At 41.4% G+C, this 16,814-nt stretch overlaps 1 protein-coding gene across 2 annotated transcripts in view; it reads right to left on the minus strand.

Annotated features, from left to right (window-relative positions):
* DTL (denticleless E3 ubiquitin protein ligase homolog) overlaps positions 1 to 16,814 on the minus strand; it is a 33,200-nt gene that overhangs the window by 4,781 nt on the left and 11,605 nt on the right. For both annotated transcript variants that reach the window (XM_026652564.2, XM_026652563.2), the window contains 4 exons: positions 15,513 to 15,617; positions 11,574 to 11,686; positions 6,111 to 6,200; positions 3,571 to 3,709 (listed from right to left, as the gene is read on the minus strand). In XM_026652564.2, coding sequence (XP_026508349.1) covers positions 3,571 to 3,709; positions 6,111 to 6,200; positions 11,574 to 11,686; positions 15,513 to 15,617 — 447 coding nt within the window. The remainder of the gene's footprint in view (positions 1 to 3,570; positions 3,710 to 6,110; positions 6,201 to 11,573; positions 11,687 to 15,512; positions 15,618 to 16,814) is intronic.

Below are 16,814 nucleotides of genomic sequence, written 5' to 3' on the forward strand. Positions count from 1 at the left end.
CTGGCACCTCTTAAAAGAGCTGCAATCAGAAGACTAAAATGGACGGAAGGATCAAGACGTATTTTAGTCATTGACCTCCCAACACAGCCGCAATGGGAAGAGAGGGAAGCATATTTTTAGAAAGTGCCTCAGCCCAATTATTTTTTCCTTGAGGACCAATCTGTACAACAGCTATAACTGAGTCAGGATTTAGTGCAGTTAGAAGTTTTGTAGATGTGACCTGTGTCCCTGTAGCTCACTTAAACCCAGACCTGTCCAAAGCTTTAGTTCAGTTATGGGGACATGATCAGTTCCCATCTACATTACAATTTACAAGTGGTTTTTAACCAGGTCAAGTGACATTGCAACCCAGTCCCACAACTAGTTGTAATGTAGATGAAGCCTTTGATTAGAATGCTCTCCATTATGGATAATTGTCCCAACTAGGCTTTGACATTCATACACCAGTAAGATAGATAAGGTGGGAGCTAAGAAAGGTTTCACATTTCTCCTACTATCCTTTTGCTGGAGAATATTCTGCAAGGATAGGTTACTGGGTAGCAGTCAGTTATTTACAGTGCAAAGGGACAGGCTAGAAATTCCCCACATCTTGTACGAGGTCTTAGATTCCAAGAAAGATAGAAGTAACTGATGGATTGGTTGCCATGACAAATGAGTGATTTTTTTTTAAATAAGCAATTTCCATGTACGTATAGCACAGTGGCTATTGAAATCATCAGCATGTTATGAAATAAACTGCGTATAAATCCATCTACTCAACTGCATACCCACATCTTGCGTTGTAAAGCAAAGCATAGTCATCAGTGTTTATCAGCTGTGCACCAGGAATCCCACAATAAATCTGAGGGCAGCATGCATTTAAGCTACATCTCAGGCCAAAACAAATCAATAATTATTAAGCTGTTTTTTAAAGAGAGATTTTACTTTGAAGAGAGACGATGTACTAATGTGTGTCCAATATCTGCTTTTCAGATGCTGAAATGTCATGTATCTGAAGGAACCTTTTTGGCCCTAAACTTGAGGTGGTACAATTAAATAAGACAGCATGTTAGCTACCTTAAGCACACTGTTTCACCAAGGAGCAAAAGGGCTCTAAACATTTTCTGCATACCAGGGAGTTAGTCTGAAACTCTTAATTCTCAGCATTAGCTGTTATGCGGTAAAGTACTTAATTAGGATGCTGAAGTCTTGTGTGAATGAAGTGCCATTTTATTTAGAATGTTGTACTTGCTTGTGAGATAGTGTGCATGGTGTAAACACCTACATAACTTCTCAATAACACACTACACATCAGCTTTTTTTGATCCTTATCCTTCCTGAAGACTCTCATATAATATTGCATATAAGGTCTATTTACACCTTTAAATTCACGTGCTGAGCAAACAGAGTAGAATACAAATGTCAACCACTTTAAAGCACGAGGTGGAGTTAAATGTTCCTTTCCCAATGATGTTTATTAATCCAGACTGAAACAAGTTATTATGAACTCATAGCAGGGTCATTGCTAAGATTTGGTCTTTTAATCTTGGCCTTAATGAGCACTTACTTACAGGACTATATTATCTCAGCTGGAGAATTAGTTGTGCTTAAAATGTAAGCTCTTAGATGTGGAAGAAGGGTAGTAGTGATCTCAGCAACCCCCTCTCACTAGTGATTAGCTACAAATTCATACACTAGAAATGTGGGGTGATGAGCTGGAACGAGGATGTGGCTGCCCACAACCATGGCAGACTGAAAAATATATTCTGGAGTCCCTACCTCTGGAAAAGTGGAAGCTATCTTGATTTAGATGCTGGATTGATGGTGATGATTAAAGGTAGCCTGTGATTCAAATGCCTATATCCCCAGTGCTAGGAAACAGAATAGAAGCAGCAAGCTTTTTTGTAGCAGTTTGTGCACCAGTCAAACATTCAGACCGCAAATTCTATTAACAAGTCAAGTCTATTGCCATTGATACCACTCCCCAACAATTCTACAAGGCTGTTATATTTAACATTGAGTGCAAGCCTCTTCCAAGCTGCCAGTCAAATGAATGATGTATGTGTCTGTAGGATTCAGACAGATACATGCACAATGTATACTAACAGTGGGGATTTCTCTCTCTCTTGCTCTCACCCTATCAATTTTCTACAGCAACATTATGGGCTTCAAGAATCAAAAGAATCACAAATTCAAGAGACAGCCCAGCTCTAGCGATTCTGATTACACGAAGTGCAGAGAAATTAATATCACTTAGCAAATTTATATACATAGTTTCCCAAGGGAAGGAAGCTGTGTTTGCTGCATGTCACAGTGCAGGTCAACAGTCAACACATAGCCACAACTTCACAATTTGTTCCATTTAAATGGGTAGGATGCAATCTAGATTTCATCTAAACAGTCCTGAAATGCTATTTGGTTAGCCAACTATGAATCAGTTTGCAGATAGCTCCCGTATTCTAACAGCATGTGTTTTGTGTTCAAAGAGCCAAGGTCAGCAGGAAGCCTGCTGTTGCATACACAAGGTCTGTGTGCTTCCTCTTCCCTCCTGGGTTGTTTTAATGCATAGAGAACAAAGAGAAATCATATTTTATCTGTATAATTGCCAAATTCGATTTGTAAAGATCCAGGGTACAGGCAGCTTTGGGTTTTCAAGCTTCTCGATGACACAAGTGTCCATATTTATTTCTGAGGGAATAGAATGTGAAATAGTTTCTCAGCAGCTCACTGAAACAAAGCGCGTGTATGTGTGTGGTGAGAGCAACTATGGAAGAGAGCTGGCACTTACCCACCTATTGTCCCGCAAGCTTCCTGCAAGACAGTTACGCACTGGCAAAAAGCTAATTTTAATGTTATCCTAGTCAGGGGGATTACAAAACCTTCCACTTGTATTTACAACAATGAAGGTGAAGCGCATTTGGAAAGTCAGTAGAGGGAGATAGATCAACACAGGAAATGACACCAACCAGCCACTGCCAACTCATTTTTGGTCCAAATTTTAAATATTTCTGTATTTCTGATACAGCTATCTTCATATTCCACTTTGCATTTATTATTGGTTTATTTTATAATATCTGTGAATAGATTTCCATGTACACACATCAGTGGTGAAAAGAATAGGTGCATTTTAGAAAGCCATCACTGAACTGCACGGCTGAGTTCTGCAGTAAATACTACTGTATTGTGCCGGAACAATAATTTACAGCAAGACAGAGTTAAATTAAGATTACATTTCTAATGGAATGTAAGAGTTTAGAAGCAGGTGTGTATAGTTCTGGAATGTTGAAAAGGCACCTTGTCCTGTAGAAAGGGAGTGCTTTGTTTTGTTTAAAAACAAAAAGAGAGGAAGTCAGTGTTATTTAATTGAATTCATCTGCTGGGCAAGAGGAAAATTTCAAAGCTCCAGGGCTGCATATGCAATACCAGCCCTTTACTGGATGGTACATCAGGCCTGGGCAAATGCATGAATTCACATTTCTAAAGAAATGAATAGCAATAGCCAATAGGAAAGCTTTTGCTGAACCAGAAAATACACAGAATTCTGAAGTACTGTTCCTATATTGTGGGACAAAATACCCCTAAGGGCCTTACCTATTCCATTTTGCTCTTCTGGTTTCTTCTGACAGACCCAGCCTACCAAGTTGACTTTGCCTGATGTCAGTCTCTCCTTATCACGGTCACGCCGTAAGCGCCAAATCCTCACAGTGTTGTCATCAGAACATGTGGCGATCTACAGCATAAGTCAGTAGGTTAGACCACTGTGAAGCCAGGTCCCACAGTCACTGGCAAATCAATCCAAGAGAGTTGGTACTCTCAGTACTCTGTGCCAATAAGTGTTCTGCACGGAGCCCTCCCTGTCCACTAACAAATAGGTAAAGGAACTGCCAGCGAAAAACAAATGCTGTCTAATTACTGTACCAGAGGAAAAAGCTATCTATTTCCCTTGAATGTGATCTGACAGGAGAAAGCCTCCATCTATCCCTTTTATGGCAAAGAAATCGCAGCCTCCCCGTTTGCTTTGTGAAGATTCTGGCAGGCAGCCATTTGCTCCACAAGTGCCAATATATACAGTATTTGTTTATTGACATTTCAGTAACTCAGTAAATAATAGCAGAAATCCAAACACGATCCAAAGCTCACGTTCCAAGAGGAAACAGACAGCAGAAGATATGAATTCAACATTTTGTATCAGTGTCCAATGCTACTTCTCTCACTCCTCACCTTTCCTTGCTTGGGGACAAACATTTGCAGTGTTCTAAACAGGTAACGTTGGAGCAAGGATAAACGCTGGAAAGGGATTGTGTCACTAAGCAGACTTTGCAGACTTTGCCATCATCCAGTGTCAGTAGCACTTGGTACAGAAAAGCAAGAGACAGGACTAAAGTTTAGGTTCAGCAGATCCCTATATAATGGCATGTCGCGCTCCCAAATAATCAGTGGAACCTGCCAAACAGGCATCAGAACTTTTATTGATCTCCTTTTGTGCTATATATACAGTGATTCACCTGGGAATTAGTAAAAAAGGAAGAGCTATGGCCTATGTTCACAGTAATCAAGATGCTTTTCCCCTGGCCTCCCCAACACCAACATCTGCTCTACAAAACTCTGCTGGTAGGCTTGTCTTCCTTGCCTGGGGTTCAGACCACATCACTCGCCTCTTCCAGTCTTTCCATTGGCTCCTCATCTCCTCTGCATCAACTTCAAGTTTCTTGTCGTTGCATTCGAGTACCTGCCTAACCACCACTCCTTTCTGAACTGCCTTTGACTTCTTTTACATTGGCCCAGATTTTAATGCCCTGTTTGTTTTCTTCTCCCATGCTACTATGGTCAGGATACTGGACTTGATGGAACATAGGTCTGATCCAGCACTGCAATTCCTATGCCACCCCTACAACTGGAAAGTATTTCTTGAGCCTGTCTGCAAAGCCACTACCTGATTCTAATTCAAATCCCTCTTGAGGGCCTACTGTGATGCCTAGAGAAACTAGCTGATTAACAATGGTGGGCAGAGGGGCAACTGAAACCGCCAGCAAGAAACCCTATGGGACTCCTCGGATATCATAGCTGCGGGAGGGGCTTATTCCTGATTTGGAGCTGGACTGGTCTCTTAACCCTACTCCCCATGCCAACAATTCCCTCCCCTCCAGTGATGGCCATATGGGGGAACCACTAATGCTGACCCTTGCGTTTTTGTTAAGATATGGTCCAGGACAGTGATGCTCTTGGATTTTGCATTGAATTAGAAGTTATGTTGACAGACTCAATATGGCTTATTGAAAGAACAGACATTAAAGTTCTTTCCATCCTCCCACTAAAGCTCTCACTGCTCTGCACTAGACTTGCAAATATATCAGTGGACAGACAGCAGAAGACATCAACAAAACTCAGCATATGAAGATCTTGAAGAAATGGCTTCAAATTTTGGCACTATAACATTTAGATTAATCAATTATCAACCTATTTGTTAGCATAACAATTTCCATCAGGAAAGGATTTCATACATTTCCAGGAACAGACTTTTCCAAGTTGCACTTGAGGATTCGGTTGAAAATGTAGTGTGGGCAATGTGGCTTGATACCACAAAAAATGGCCTCCCTCCCAAAAATCATACATTTTTGCAAAAAAATATTTTTATTTTTTTTAAATTTTCCATTTCTCACTGAAAACTTTTGTTTACCATTTATGGCTTTTTTGTTTGCAGAATTTTTTTTTTTAAAGTAATCACCAGTTTTGACTGGTTGGCTTAGTCATTTGATAGCGTTTATCAAAATAGAAAACTTTTTAAAAATGAAAAATAATTGAAAATTCTGATTTTTTAAAAAAATTCTGTGGAATATTTCAAAAAATGAAAAAAATTATCTAGACTTTAAACTCACAGCACTAAACCGTCTTAGGAATTTTCATGAAAACATTTCCGATTAGCTCTAACTCTATGTGAAGGGAAGAGTGTAGCAAGCCAGTTCATCTATGCCATTCTCTTTTCAACAAGGCTTTGCATACAGAGAAGATTCCGTTGCCGGTCAAAACACCCCCCTCAAGTTTTGTAAAACAAACACTATCGTGGTCACATCTGGTCTTTCATTCATTGGTTTCACAGGAGATTCCAAAACACAGTTTTTCTAGAAACTAACCTTAGTGAAGTCTGAAGGACACCAGGCAACGGAGGTAACCTCTTGAGAGTGACCAAGGAGCATCATGGGAGGAAGATGGGGCTCAGAAATCTAAAAAAACAATCCACAATTTAAAATCAGTTGGATTTCTGCATCAAAAGCATCATTAAGGAAGGCTCCACTCTGCTGATGTAGAATACTATGGTGTCTTTCATCAAGGATCTCAAAACACTCTACAATGAAATAAGCTTCCCAACACCCTCCGAGGTATGCAAGTATTTTCCCCATTTTATATAGATATCAGGCACAAAGAGATTAGAATTGCCTGCTTAAGGTCATGCTTGAAGGTCTGTGGCAGAGCTGAGAAGAGAACACAGATCTCCTTAATGCCTGTACTTTAGTCACAAGCCTATCCTCCATTCCTAGGTATGGTAGAACTTCAGAGTTACGAACACCAAAGTTACGAACTGACTGGCAACCATACACCTCATTTGGAACCAGAAGTACACAATCAGGCAGCAGCAGAGACCAAAAAAAAAAAAAGGAAATACCGTACAGTACTCTGTTAAAAATAAACTACCAAAAATAAAGGGAAAGTTTAAAAAAAGATTTGACAAGGTAAGGAAACTGTTTCTGTGCTTGTTCCATTTAAATTAAGATGGTTAAAAGCAGCATAGTAAAGTTTCAAAGCTGTATTAAGTAATGTTCATTTGTAAACTTTTGAAAGAACAACCATAACGTTTTGTTCAGAGTTATGAACAGTTCAGAGTTACGAACAACCTCCATTCCCGAGGTGTTTGTAACTCTGAGGTTCTACTGTATCTTGGAAGGTATCACTTATTCCCAAGAATTCAGCACAGTCTCTCTGCATTTATTGAAAACAATGCTCCACATAGAACTGAATGGCTCAAAGCAGGGGAGAAATCAATTTCACACCGATGACTTGAGTAAAAGTAGTTACTGTCTGACAGTTACTGAGTAGTCTATGTGAAATAAGTTGGTGGCCTCAGTCCAGTTCCTCATGGACTTGACAGCCACATCTAAAAAACACACCCTCACAATTAGTACCCTGTTGGCCGTCTTGGCAGAAAGGCAAGGAACTGAATAAGCTCTAAGAACAAATTAGCATTTCGCTCCTAGAGGTGAAGCAGCTGGGTCAGGATGGAGTGTATTGACAGTGCCTGGGAAAACTTGCACAGGACTCTCTGCTATACATAGGACTTGTCTCCAGGGATGTCAATCCAGCGCCTTGCACAAGCACATTGCTACATTGAATAGCATGGTCCATTTAAGGTTCCAGTAGCTCCTGTTGGAAGCAAGTTTGCCTACTCAGATTCTATGCTGAGTAGAAGGTGACGTTTATAAAGCAACAGGAAGTCTTAAACCCAAGACCTACTTCAAAAAGAAGCAGAATTTGGTAGTTTACTACTTGCTTCAGAGCTAGTTGTTCATGTAGTTGGCAAGTTCCAGTGTGTCTTACAGCCAGCTAACCTATAATTAACTTTATAATAAGATAGCAACACCGTCAAGGTTCCTTTAAAAAAAAAGGTTATGAGACGATACAGTACACACACTGATCAAATGGAACCCCAATCTGATACACCTTTGAAACGGAACCCCTATTTGATACACCTTTATCCTGACCTACGACAGCACCCAATCTTTATCACAGCTCATGAGACCAGCCATTAACCAGAGACTGACTTAGCTGAGGCTAATATTAGCCCTGCCACAACCAAGCAAGAGCAAGAAATCAGATTTAAGGTTCTTTTTATTTTGCAGACTTTCAGCAGGTTTCCTGAAGTTATGAGTCATCAGTAGCGATGTGACATTAGATGTGGGATTTGCACTGATGACTAAGTAAATTTAATAGATTCTTTAGCAAGTAGGAAAAGGTGGTTTTATACACAGATTTACAAAGATAAATGCAAAATATCAGGGAGGGCTTCTAGTTTCTTGATCAATTTCCTTTTCTTGTCAAACTTTTATTTCTTGCCATGGCAGCCTGAAAAGCTGTAGTTAAGATTCTTAAGTCGAGTATTTAAAGTTTGTCTGAACTAAATGGTTCATAACAGGCTTTTTTTTAAGTATGTGTGTGGCATGGTGGAGGCAACCACTTGACTAAATATCTATTAAATGCTCTGTTGAGAATATAACCTTCTCTGCCAAAACATGCAATACCATGGAAACTAAAATCCCATTTAAGGAATAAACTGAAGGAGTTCTTGGTACAGAGAACACCTTAGTTTACATTTAATAGATTTTTATTGCGTGTAGCAAGACATTTAATAATCCTTGACTACTGACAAGAGGGTGAAAGGAGAGAATTCTTCTCACTGGGCCAGATTCTGCTCCCGTACTGTTTTCACACTGATATAATTTAACTGACATTGATGAAGCTGTACATATTTTCCACCAGTGCGAGTGAGATGAGGATCAAGGCATTTGTATCTGAATGGGTTTGAGGGGGGAGGGAGGAACAGAGTACAAACTAAGTTGTTGATGCTGTATCCTTTGGGTTCTGGTTAAATCAGCATCGCAGGTGCTTTGTCCCCCATGTTTTATTATGTCATTAGGATGCCAAAATGTACATATAAGTATAAAAACTGAGAGGCAATTGGCTACCTATTGGGATTCAGGATATGTCTTATATTATGTACACATCAGACTACACAGGAACATATGAAGTGTGACACTAAGTCAGACCAAGGGTCCTCCTAATCTGGTATCCTGTCTGCTCTGACAGTGGCCAGTACCAGATGGTTCAAAGAAAAGTACAGTTAGGGAACCACCTGGCTGTAAAGGAAGTTTCTTCCTGTTCCTGGTTAGTTAGTGGTTCAAAGTCAGATGTCCATTTTAAAATAAATACTTTCCACCCCTACCCCTAATGCTAAGCTGAATGCAGGGGTTCTTACAGATGCAACTGATTACTGGACCAGCAGTTACTTTTCTTGAAGTGCTCCCTACATGCAAGTGATGTCACATGCTGAAACATGGAACCACAAGGTGCTCCTTGTCTGGTCAGCAATAACCTCTGTCCATGGCATTTCCTGACCTAGGTACAACATCCCACTACTAATCAAGAGTCTCCTGGAAATGTCTTGGGTGGACAATGTCCTCATTAAATTACCTTTTACCTACCTCTGAATTTGCACAGACAGCGCCTCTTCTCAGAACCCCCTCCCAGTTTGAAAATACGAGGGTAAACTTTGTCTCTGTTGGCAGTTCACTTGTATGCTTCTCAGAGCAGCTGACCATATATTATCTATGGCACTGATCATCCCAGTAGTATGTTTACATCAAAATCAATAAAGTCTGGCAGCCTTCTGGGCACAGGAAGGAATCTGAGTAGGTCGGATTTGTGATAAGTTTTCGATTGTCAGTGTAGAGAACGCTACCACTACATAAAGTAGCCACAGGGTTAACATAATAATGGTCACCTGACCACCCTTCGTATATTTGTTTTAATTAATGTTTGGAATCCACATGCTATAGCACTGGGAATCTTATAAAAATAAACAGATGGATTTTAAATCCATTTTTTTCTGAATTTTATGAAGTCCTTAAATATTCCTGTGCCGTTCCCAGCATAGTTTCCAGGGAACCTTTTTAAAAACATGGACTTGAAATGTGCAATGCAAGATCACACAGCCGGTTTGCTGGATAAGCCTGGTACGTTATGAACCACTGAAGGGCCTGGCGTGGATAAGCCTAAGGGGATACCTATTAGTTTTGCTATGAAAGCAAACACATCACTGCGGCGCTGCTACTCCTAAAGAAGCAGCCACGAACCTTACAAGAACGCTTCTCTCAGACCCAAAATGGCTACGAGCCTGAGCCAAGGCTGCCGTCGTCCATACTCTGCACTCCTAACTTTGCTTTTATTTCCAAACCCATCATGAAAAGAGAGCAGGCTGGGAAAGCAGGGCAGGTTCAATTTTCGGACAGCTGACTTTGCCAGTGCCTGATAATAGAAGGTACATGTGAAGTTAGGGGTGGGCAGGAGTGAAAGCATCACATCAAATACATCATTTGGTAGTGAATATAACTAAACCAAGGAATTCAGAAGTGCTCGTGCAAGTGTGTTTGAAGCAGATTGGCTGACTGGATATAGGTCAGGTGAGCCACATTTAAATAGCTCTCTCTTATCCCCTGTAAGGGGATGAATTTTGCCTCTGAGCAACAGAAGACAGTGTAGAGGTTGCACAGTGCCATGAAAGGGTTACTTGGGGGAGGGGAGTTGGCAAAGGGTTTGGGCATGGAACACAATATTAGAGATAAAAGTGAAGATTCACCCTAATGTGGATTAAGTTGTGGTTGGTACTTAAATAGGTTCCTATCTATTGAAATCTACCACCACAGGGCAGCTGCCAGGATAAGGAAATCCAAGTAAGAGAACTATAAATATACGGGGGTGAGGTGTGTGTGCGCAAAAAGTCTACCCTGCAAACCAGCAATACTGATCAGAAATGGCAGGAGCTTCCTGCATGAGAGTGGCTGAGTTTAGGCCAATGGTGCTAATGTAAAATGGAGACAGCAATAACAATTCTAAGATTGAGAAAAAAAGTCTTGTGGCCAGTTCAGACACAGGATTCCAAATTCACTGATTTCCTGCTCTTACAATCAATATGCCTCAAACTTTACCCCAGGAACAGTAGTATGGTATTGAAAAACACCCCAGCCAGGATTCATTGCAGCATTAAACAGCATAATCTGAAGAGTTACACAAACAGTCACCTAAAGATTGTACCCATTTGTCTCTTTGTCTGAGAATGCCTCTCTTATCCACGTTCCTGCATGGATGAAACTCCACAATCCCTCCCCACACGACACAGCGGGGAACAGAACTTCTCTCATTTTGAAGGCCCTGCTATTAACATGGTGACATTTGCATTTCCTACACGTCAGCTAGAGATGCCAAGTGACTAAGCTCCTCAGCTGTCAGCCAGCATTTCGGAATTTTGCTGAAGGCTCTGGCTGAGCCCTTGCCATAATACAAAGGCTTTAACTATTGCAAATTAAGCATGAGAAAAAGCTATGTCTGAACCAAGAGCTTATGAACTGGAAAAAAAAAGTGCCCCTTAAAACAATTAAGCTGTTAGACTCTACTAATGTGCACCGCTGCTAAATATGAACCAAGAACCTTCTACCTGTCATAGCTGCTGAATAAACAGAAATAAGATTTTAATGCCCATTAAAACCAGATTAAGATCAGCAACTTACAACAATCAGCAGTGATGAGAGACATAGTGGTGGCAGGAGGTTAGCTCTGTTTTACATTAATATTTACATTCAGGTTTGACAGCTGTATACTTTGGGCACAACATGCCAGGAACTAAGCCTGTGCTGCTTTAAATGGGACCCCTCCTCCCCACTCATCTCCATTCACTATGTGAATGTGGAAAGCAAACAAAAGGAGAAAACAGAACAATTCTGGGCCGTCAGGTTGGGGCTTTGTGTCTGGGTTTCTTTCAAGTGTCTCACCTTCCAGATGTAGGCACTCTGGTCGCTTGAGCCGCTAACCAGGAACTGGTCATCTGGGCTAGTGCTAGACTTGACATAAAAGGTGGAATTCTGGTGTCCATTGAAGACTGCCACTGAGACAAAAAAAGTAATAAAAATAAATAAACTCAGAACATAATTCTGTAGTTCAGCTGATTACACAACTAGGGCTGACATTACAGGCTTTTCCTGCCTGTTCACATAGCTCAAAAGGCAGTGGTTATAAGACTCCCTTGCTTTAGGGCCCGAAGTTTCATCCACTAGCTAGCAGGAGGCACCATTCCCTTTTGCTATAAACTGACCCCTGCACAGCACAGTGGTGCAGTCATCTAATAGTTTTGTTAAATCCTCTCCTTCCCGTGTGACAGCTCCAGGCAAGGACCCCCTCTGGGCCCAGCCCAGGCCCCTCAGTCAGCCTCTTTGTCTCCTATTCTCAAGGCCATGAGTGCAACTCTCCCCACCACCCCCAAAAGAATGGGGAACCCAGTAATTGTTGTTAGCTAAGACCTGGCTTCTACTGAAACAGTGGAGGAGACATTTGCTCCTCCCCCTTCTTCCTGCCAGTGCTTTATTTCTTAAGGAGAATATGTGCTGGCTCAGAGACACTGGTCGCTTGCCTATTTTTAAAGTCTCAGTAACACCTCACCTGAACTATTAAGCCATGAAACTACTGCCCTGAATAGCTGCAATCCTTGGTATGCCAAGAACCGGAAGTTCCAGCGGCCAACACGGGAGCAGCACACAGATCTAGAGCACTCGGCTACTCTACACCCAGGCTTCTTATCAAGGTAGAAAGGGCAAGTTACCGGATTTAGCATGATACGTGACTGAGGCCCTCTGCCAACACTGGCATACAGAGCTAGGAAGTGAACTGTGAACGTAGTGGTGTCTGATTTACAGCAGCAATACAGTAAGAACCTAGAGTAGCAGTTTAGCAGGGAAACCACTTACAGTTTCTATTTCAAGGAAGTTTGTTTGTATTTGGAGTATTTCATGAACTTGCATTTACAAAGGTCACCACACCCCGCTGGATCCTGTGGCTCTTGCCAGCTTTTGTTTCAATGCAGTGTTCAGAGTAACAGGATGCAGCGTGAGCCTGCACACTGGCAACAGGGACAGATCCTACTGAGGAGCCATTTCCCTACTTCCTCCTCCAAATTAAAAGGGAACAGAATTGATTCAGACCGAGCTACAAAGAGAAAAGCAACAGCAGACCCTGCTGGTTTTCTAGTTATTGAAGTGAATCTGCAAGAGTCTGCTGCCCTCTGCAGGGCTCAGAATAGGATGGACACATTCTGTTTGGCTGAGAATTCTTTGAAACAAAAGTGAAATGTTTTGCAACCAATAATATGAATCAAGATTTGCCTCCTAATGCTGATCCGTCATTACATAGAAGTCAATAGAAGCTAGTGACTAAAATCAAAAGCCAGACTGGAGACTGCCCTGTCCCTCTAGGACTAGCGCTGAGTGAATAATTGATTTTGTGGCTGAACTGAAAAATGCCCCCAAAATGTGTTTAGTTTTACACCAAAACGGATTTTTTTCAGATTTTTACCAGAACGTAAAAACCAAACAAATTTTGTTCGGGTCGAATGGAACCATCATTTCAAAACAAAATGTCAGTTTGAACCAGTTCATTTTGAAATGAAATCTTGAAAGGAACAGCTGACTTTTTCCATTCTCCATTTTTTACGTGGCCAAAACTATTTGCTGAATTCCACATTAATTCAGGAATAGTCTCCCTGAAACTGCATTTTTCTGCGAATTTACTATTCAACTGAAGAAATTTGCCCAGCTCTATCTATAAACCTTATACAGGAATAATAAATTATTTAGTTTTTGTATAGAATAGAATGAGTTCAAGGCTCTATAGAGACATTATCTAATTAATCTTCCTCGGGGATAATAATCAGTGTCAACATCTCCATTTTAAACACTAAATGGGAAATGGAGACAGAAAAGTGGAATGACTTGCCTAGGGCTGCACAGCAAATATTACTAAAACTCAGACTTTCTGTTCCACAGTATGGGGAAAAAATAAAATAAAAGATCCTTCTAGACACCTCCTCACCCAGCCTCCCAATCTTACGCCCTCCCTACAGAAGTGACTGCTATTTAAACAAACAAGACCTAAGGATGGTTGTATGGAGACAAACTGAAGATAAATTAACATGATGGTGCTGTTTCTGGTTAGTTAACCCCTCCCCCCCATCTGTATTGTTTGTTTCCTCCCCTCGGATGCAGAGCTTCACGTTTATTAGCACAGAAATCTGATCTGTGATTTCTCTTCTCCAAGTGGCCAGGCTTGCCATTCTTAGGTTTCTCCTGTGCTGTGCGGTTGAAGAGGCAGGAAGGCAGCCTGGTGAAAATGCTTCCAGAGCTGAGAAATAGCATATTTGACATCAGCAGCTAATCTGGTAATATTGAGAACTGACACTACTGCTCAGCTCTGGAAGCATTCTCACAGGGCTGTCTTCCTGAAGGAGATTCTCTTCCCTTCCCCTTCCTTGTTCTTTTGAGTTCCATTGGCTGAGTGACTAAGAAAAGTCTCTGGAAATTCTAAAACAATGCCATTGACTGGGCTACATCTAGTAAGAAGTGTCACTGCTTATTGCGGTGAAGCATTTGTCTGTCTCTGACAGAAGCAACTCTGTGCATCACAATTCATTAATCATTGTGTTAGCACAAAGGTCACAGAGGCACAGCCAAAGCCATCTGAAAAGATAGCCTGGATCTCTGCTGAAGACCTCATACAGTGTAGGAGTGTTTTGGGGACTGTTATAAAAACTCAACTCAGAATGGTGATGTCTTAAGATCTTTGGAGACAATTTATCATCAGACCACATGCATTTTTTCTCCTCATACATTAAGACTTAATGTGACTTTAGAGTTCAGAGATGGCACTAGAGCGTGGGGCATTTCAACCCTGAGTTCACTGGTTAAAGTGTGCTTTACAGGGGTAATGACCAGAAGCCAAGTATGCCTAATCTGGTAGCTGTGGTCTCTGAGGCCTTGTCTACACTACCGCTGTAAATTGACCCAAGTTACACTACTCCAGCTACGTGAATAATGTAACTGAAGCCAACGTAGCTTAGGTCAACTTACTGTGGTGTCTACACTACGCTGCGTCAATGGGAGACACTCTCCCGTCAACATATCTTACTCTTCTTGTTCCGGTGGAGTACCGGAGTTGACCAGAGAGCGCTCTACCGTCAATTTAGCAGGACTTCACCAGACCCGCTAAATCAACCCTCACTGCATCGATCACAGCAGTGTTGATCTCAGGTAAGCGTAGACATGGCCTGAGTGAGCTAGTGACTCCAGTCCAGTTCCTAGTTTTTATCCCAACTCCATCACGATGGATCTGAGCACATCACAAGAACAGATATCGTAACAGATGCTCTTTGTAGGCAGTCACAGAAGATACAAAGGAATAAGTAGGCTTCTCATTCCTTCAGGCAGTCCCTCCAAAACAGGGCACAAGTGATGGGGAAAGCTTGCATTGCTACGATCCACATTGTGCCTGGTAGGTGGACAAATGGCACTTCAGTCTTCAAGGGTTAAAAGACAGAATAAACTTTTCCCATCCTTGGACTCTCTACCAAAACTGCCAACAAACAGTTCCAGTTAGTGCCAGTTTTGACGGTGGTTTCTGCGGTGTGGATATCCAGGCTGAGACCAAACTAATTTCATACAGGCCACCAAATCATCATCCGTTTGCATCAACTTTACTTTCATTACTGACCTGGACCCAACTTGAACTAGATGTGCAAGAAGAGGTCTGTATCCCTTTAACAATGCCCTGAGCCATCCTGACCCCAGATTTTAGCAGGTGCCAAACTTGTGGCTGAAACTTAGAAGCTGCATTTTATAGTGTCAGTCTAGCCATTTGGCAACTGTTTCCACAGGTATCATTCTTACCTGGAGTGGTCTTTAAACTTGTCGTATTGAACATGTAAATATTGTCATCTGTGCAGTTAGCAAACAGACTGGTACCAGTGGAGTCCAGAACCAGACTAGAATATCCTGGAGACAGAAAGAGAAGTTCTGCATAACCAGTAATTCCAAAAAAAAAAAAAAAAAAAAAACAAGTGGAAGGCTTTTGGGCACAATTCTGGGCATCTCTATTACATGTGATGTTACTGGGATATTCTTTTTTCAGAGGGCACAGTGACTGGAGGATCAAATTTCCTAGAACTGATGCAGCATATTCTCACCCCTGAACTCTCCCAAGACTTTATGGAGAAGTTTAGAAACCATCCATCTCACCTATATAAGCCGGACTTTCAAAAGCAGCAATCTCACAGGCATTTGTAAAGTTGGATTTACAGGGGTAACAAGAACATCCAGATTTATACACAGTAAAAGATTAAATAAATAACCACAAAGAGTTTTGGAAGGAACACAAAACTTCCTGCTTCAGGGCATAAGTCAACCTCTAACTGATTAGTTAGGGTTCCAGGGTTAGGCAAAAGCGTTCCCTGTGTGCAGATTATTTCATAACCACCTGCTGCAGGATTTCTTTCATCTTGTTTGGAAGCAGCTGGTACTGGACTCGTACTGTCAGAGACACGATACTGAACTAGATGGAGCACTGGTCCGATCCAGTATGCTAGTCTTGTGGAGTTAGGATACAAGGATTTTAATCAATGTAAGCGCAGAGCAGCAGAAACAAAATCAAGATTTTTATAATAAGCTGGGCCTTAAAGTGAGGTTCTAGTCAAGAAAGCTACCATGTAAAAATAGCACCTTCTTATTCAATAGATCTGCTCCCTGTGTGTATTCAGAGTTAGAGCTGCTTACCTTTCTGACCAATAGAAGTTTTACTGTGTTGTACCCCTGTTGGCTCTGCAGAACCCACACAACAAAGAGAGAAGGAGCTGAATTTGGTTTTAGCTCATTCATCATCACCAAGTTAGCTAAATTCAAATTGCAGGACCATGTTCTCCACCCAGTTACTTTTGTGCAATCCCACTGGAAAGGCCTACAGGAGTTATTATTACTGGTTTGATGATACAGAAGCAGGAGAAACAGCTTGACTTTCAAATCTCTGCTTGAATTTATGGTGCTGGCTGTTTAAAAAAAAAAAAAGTCCTGCTAAACCAGGCCAGTCAGATCTGGAAATCACTGACACAAGACATGAACCCTCTCCAAGCCATCTTCTTTCACATCATTTTTCAGATCAACCTAAAACTTTGAGGAGTAACATCATTCAATTGCTTA

Source organism: Terrapene carolina, unplaced genomic scaffold (genome assembly GCF_002925995.2).
Source record: "Terrapene carolina triunguis isolate 2854851 unplaced genomic scaffold, T_m_triunguis-2.0 Scaffold120, whole genome shotgun sequence".
Taxonomy (NCBI): domain Eukaryota; kingdom Metazoa; phylum Chordata; order Testudines; family Emydidae; genus Terrapene; species Terrapene triunguis.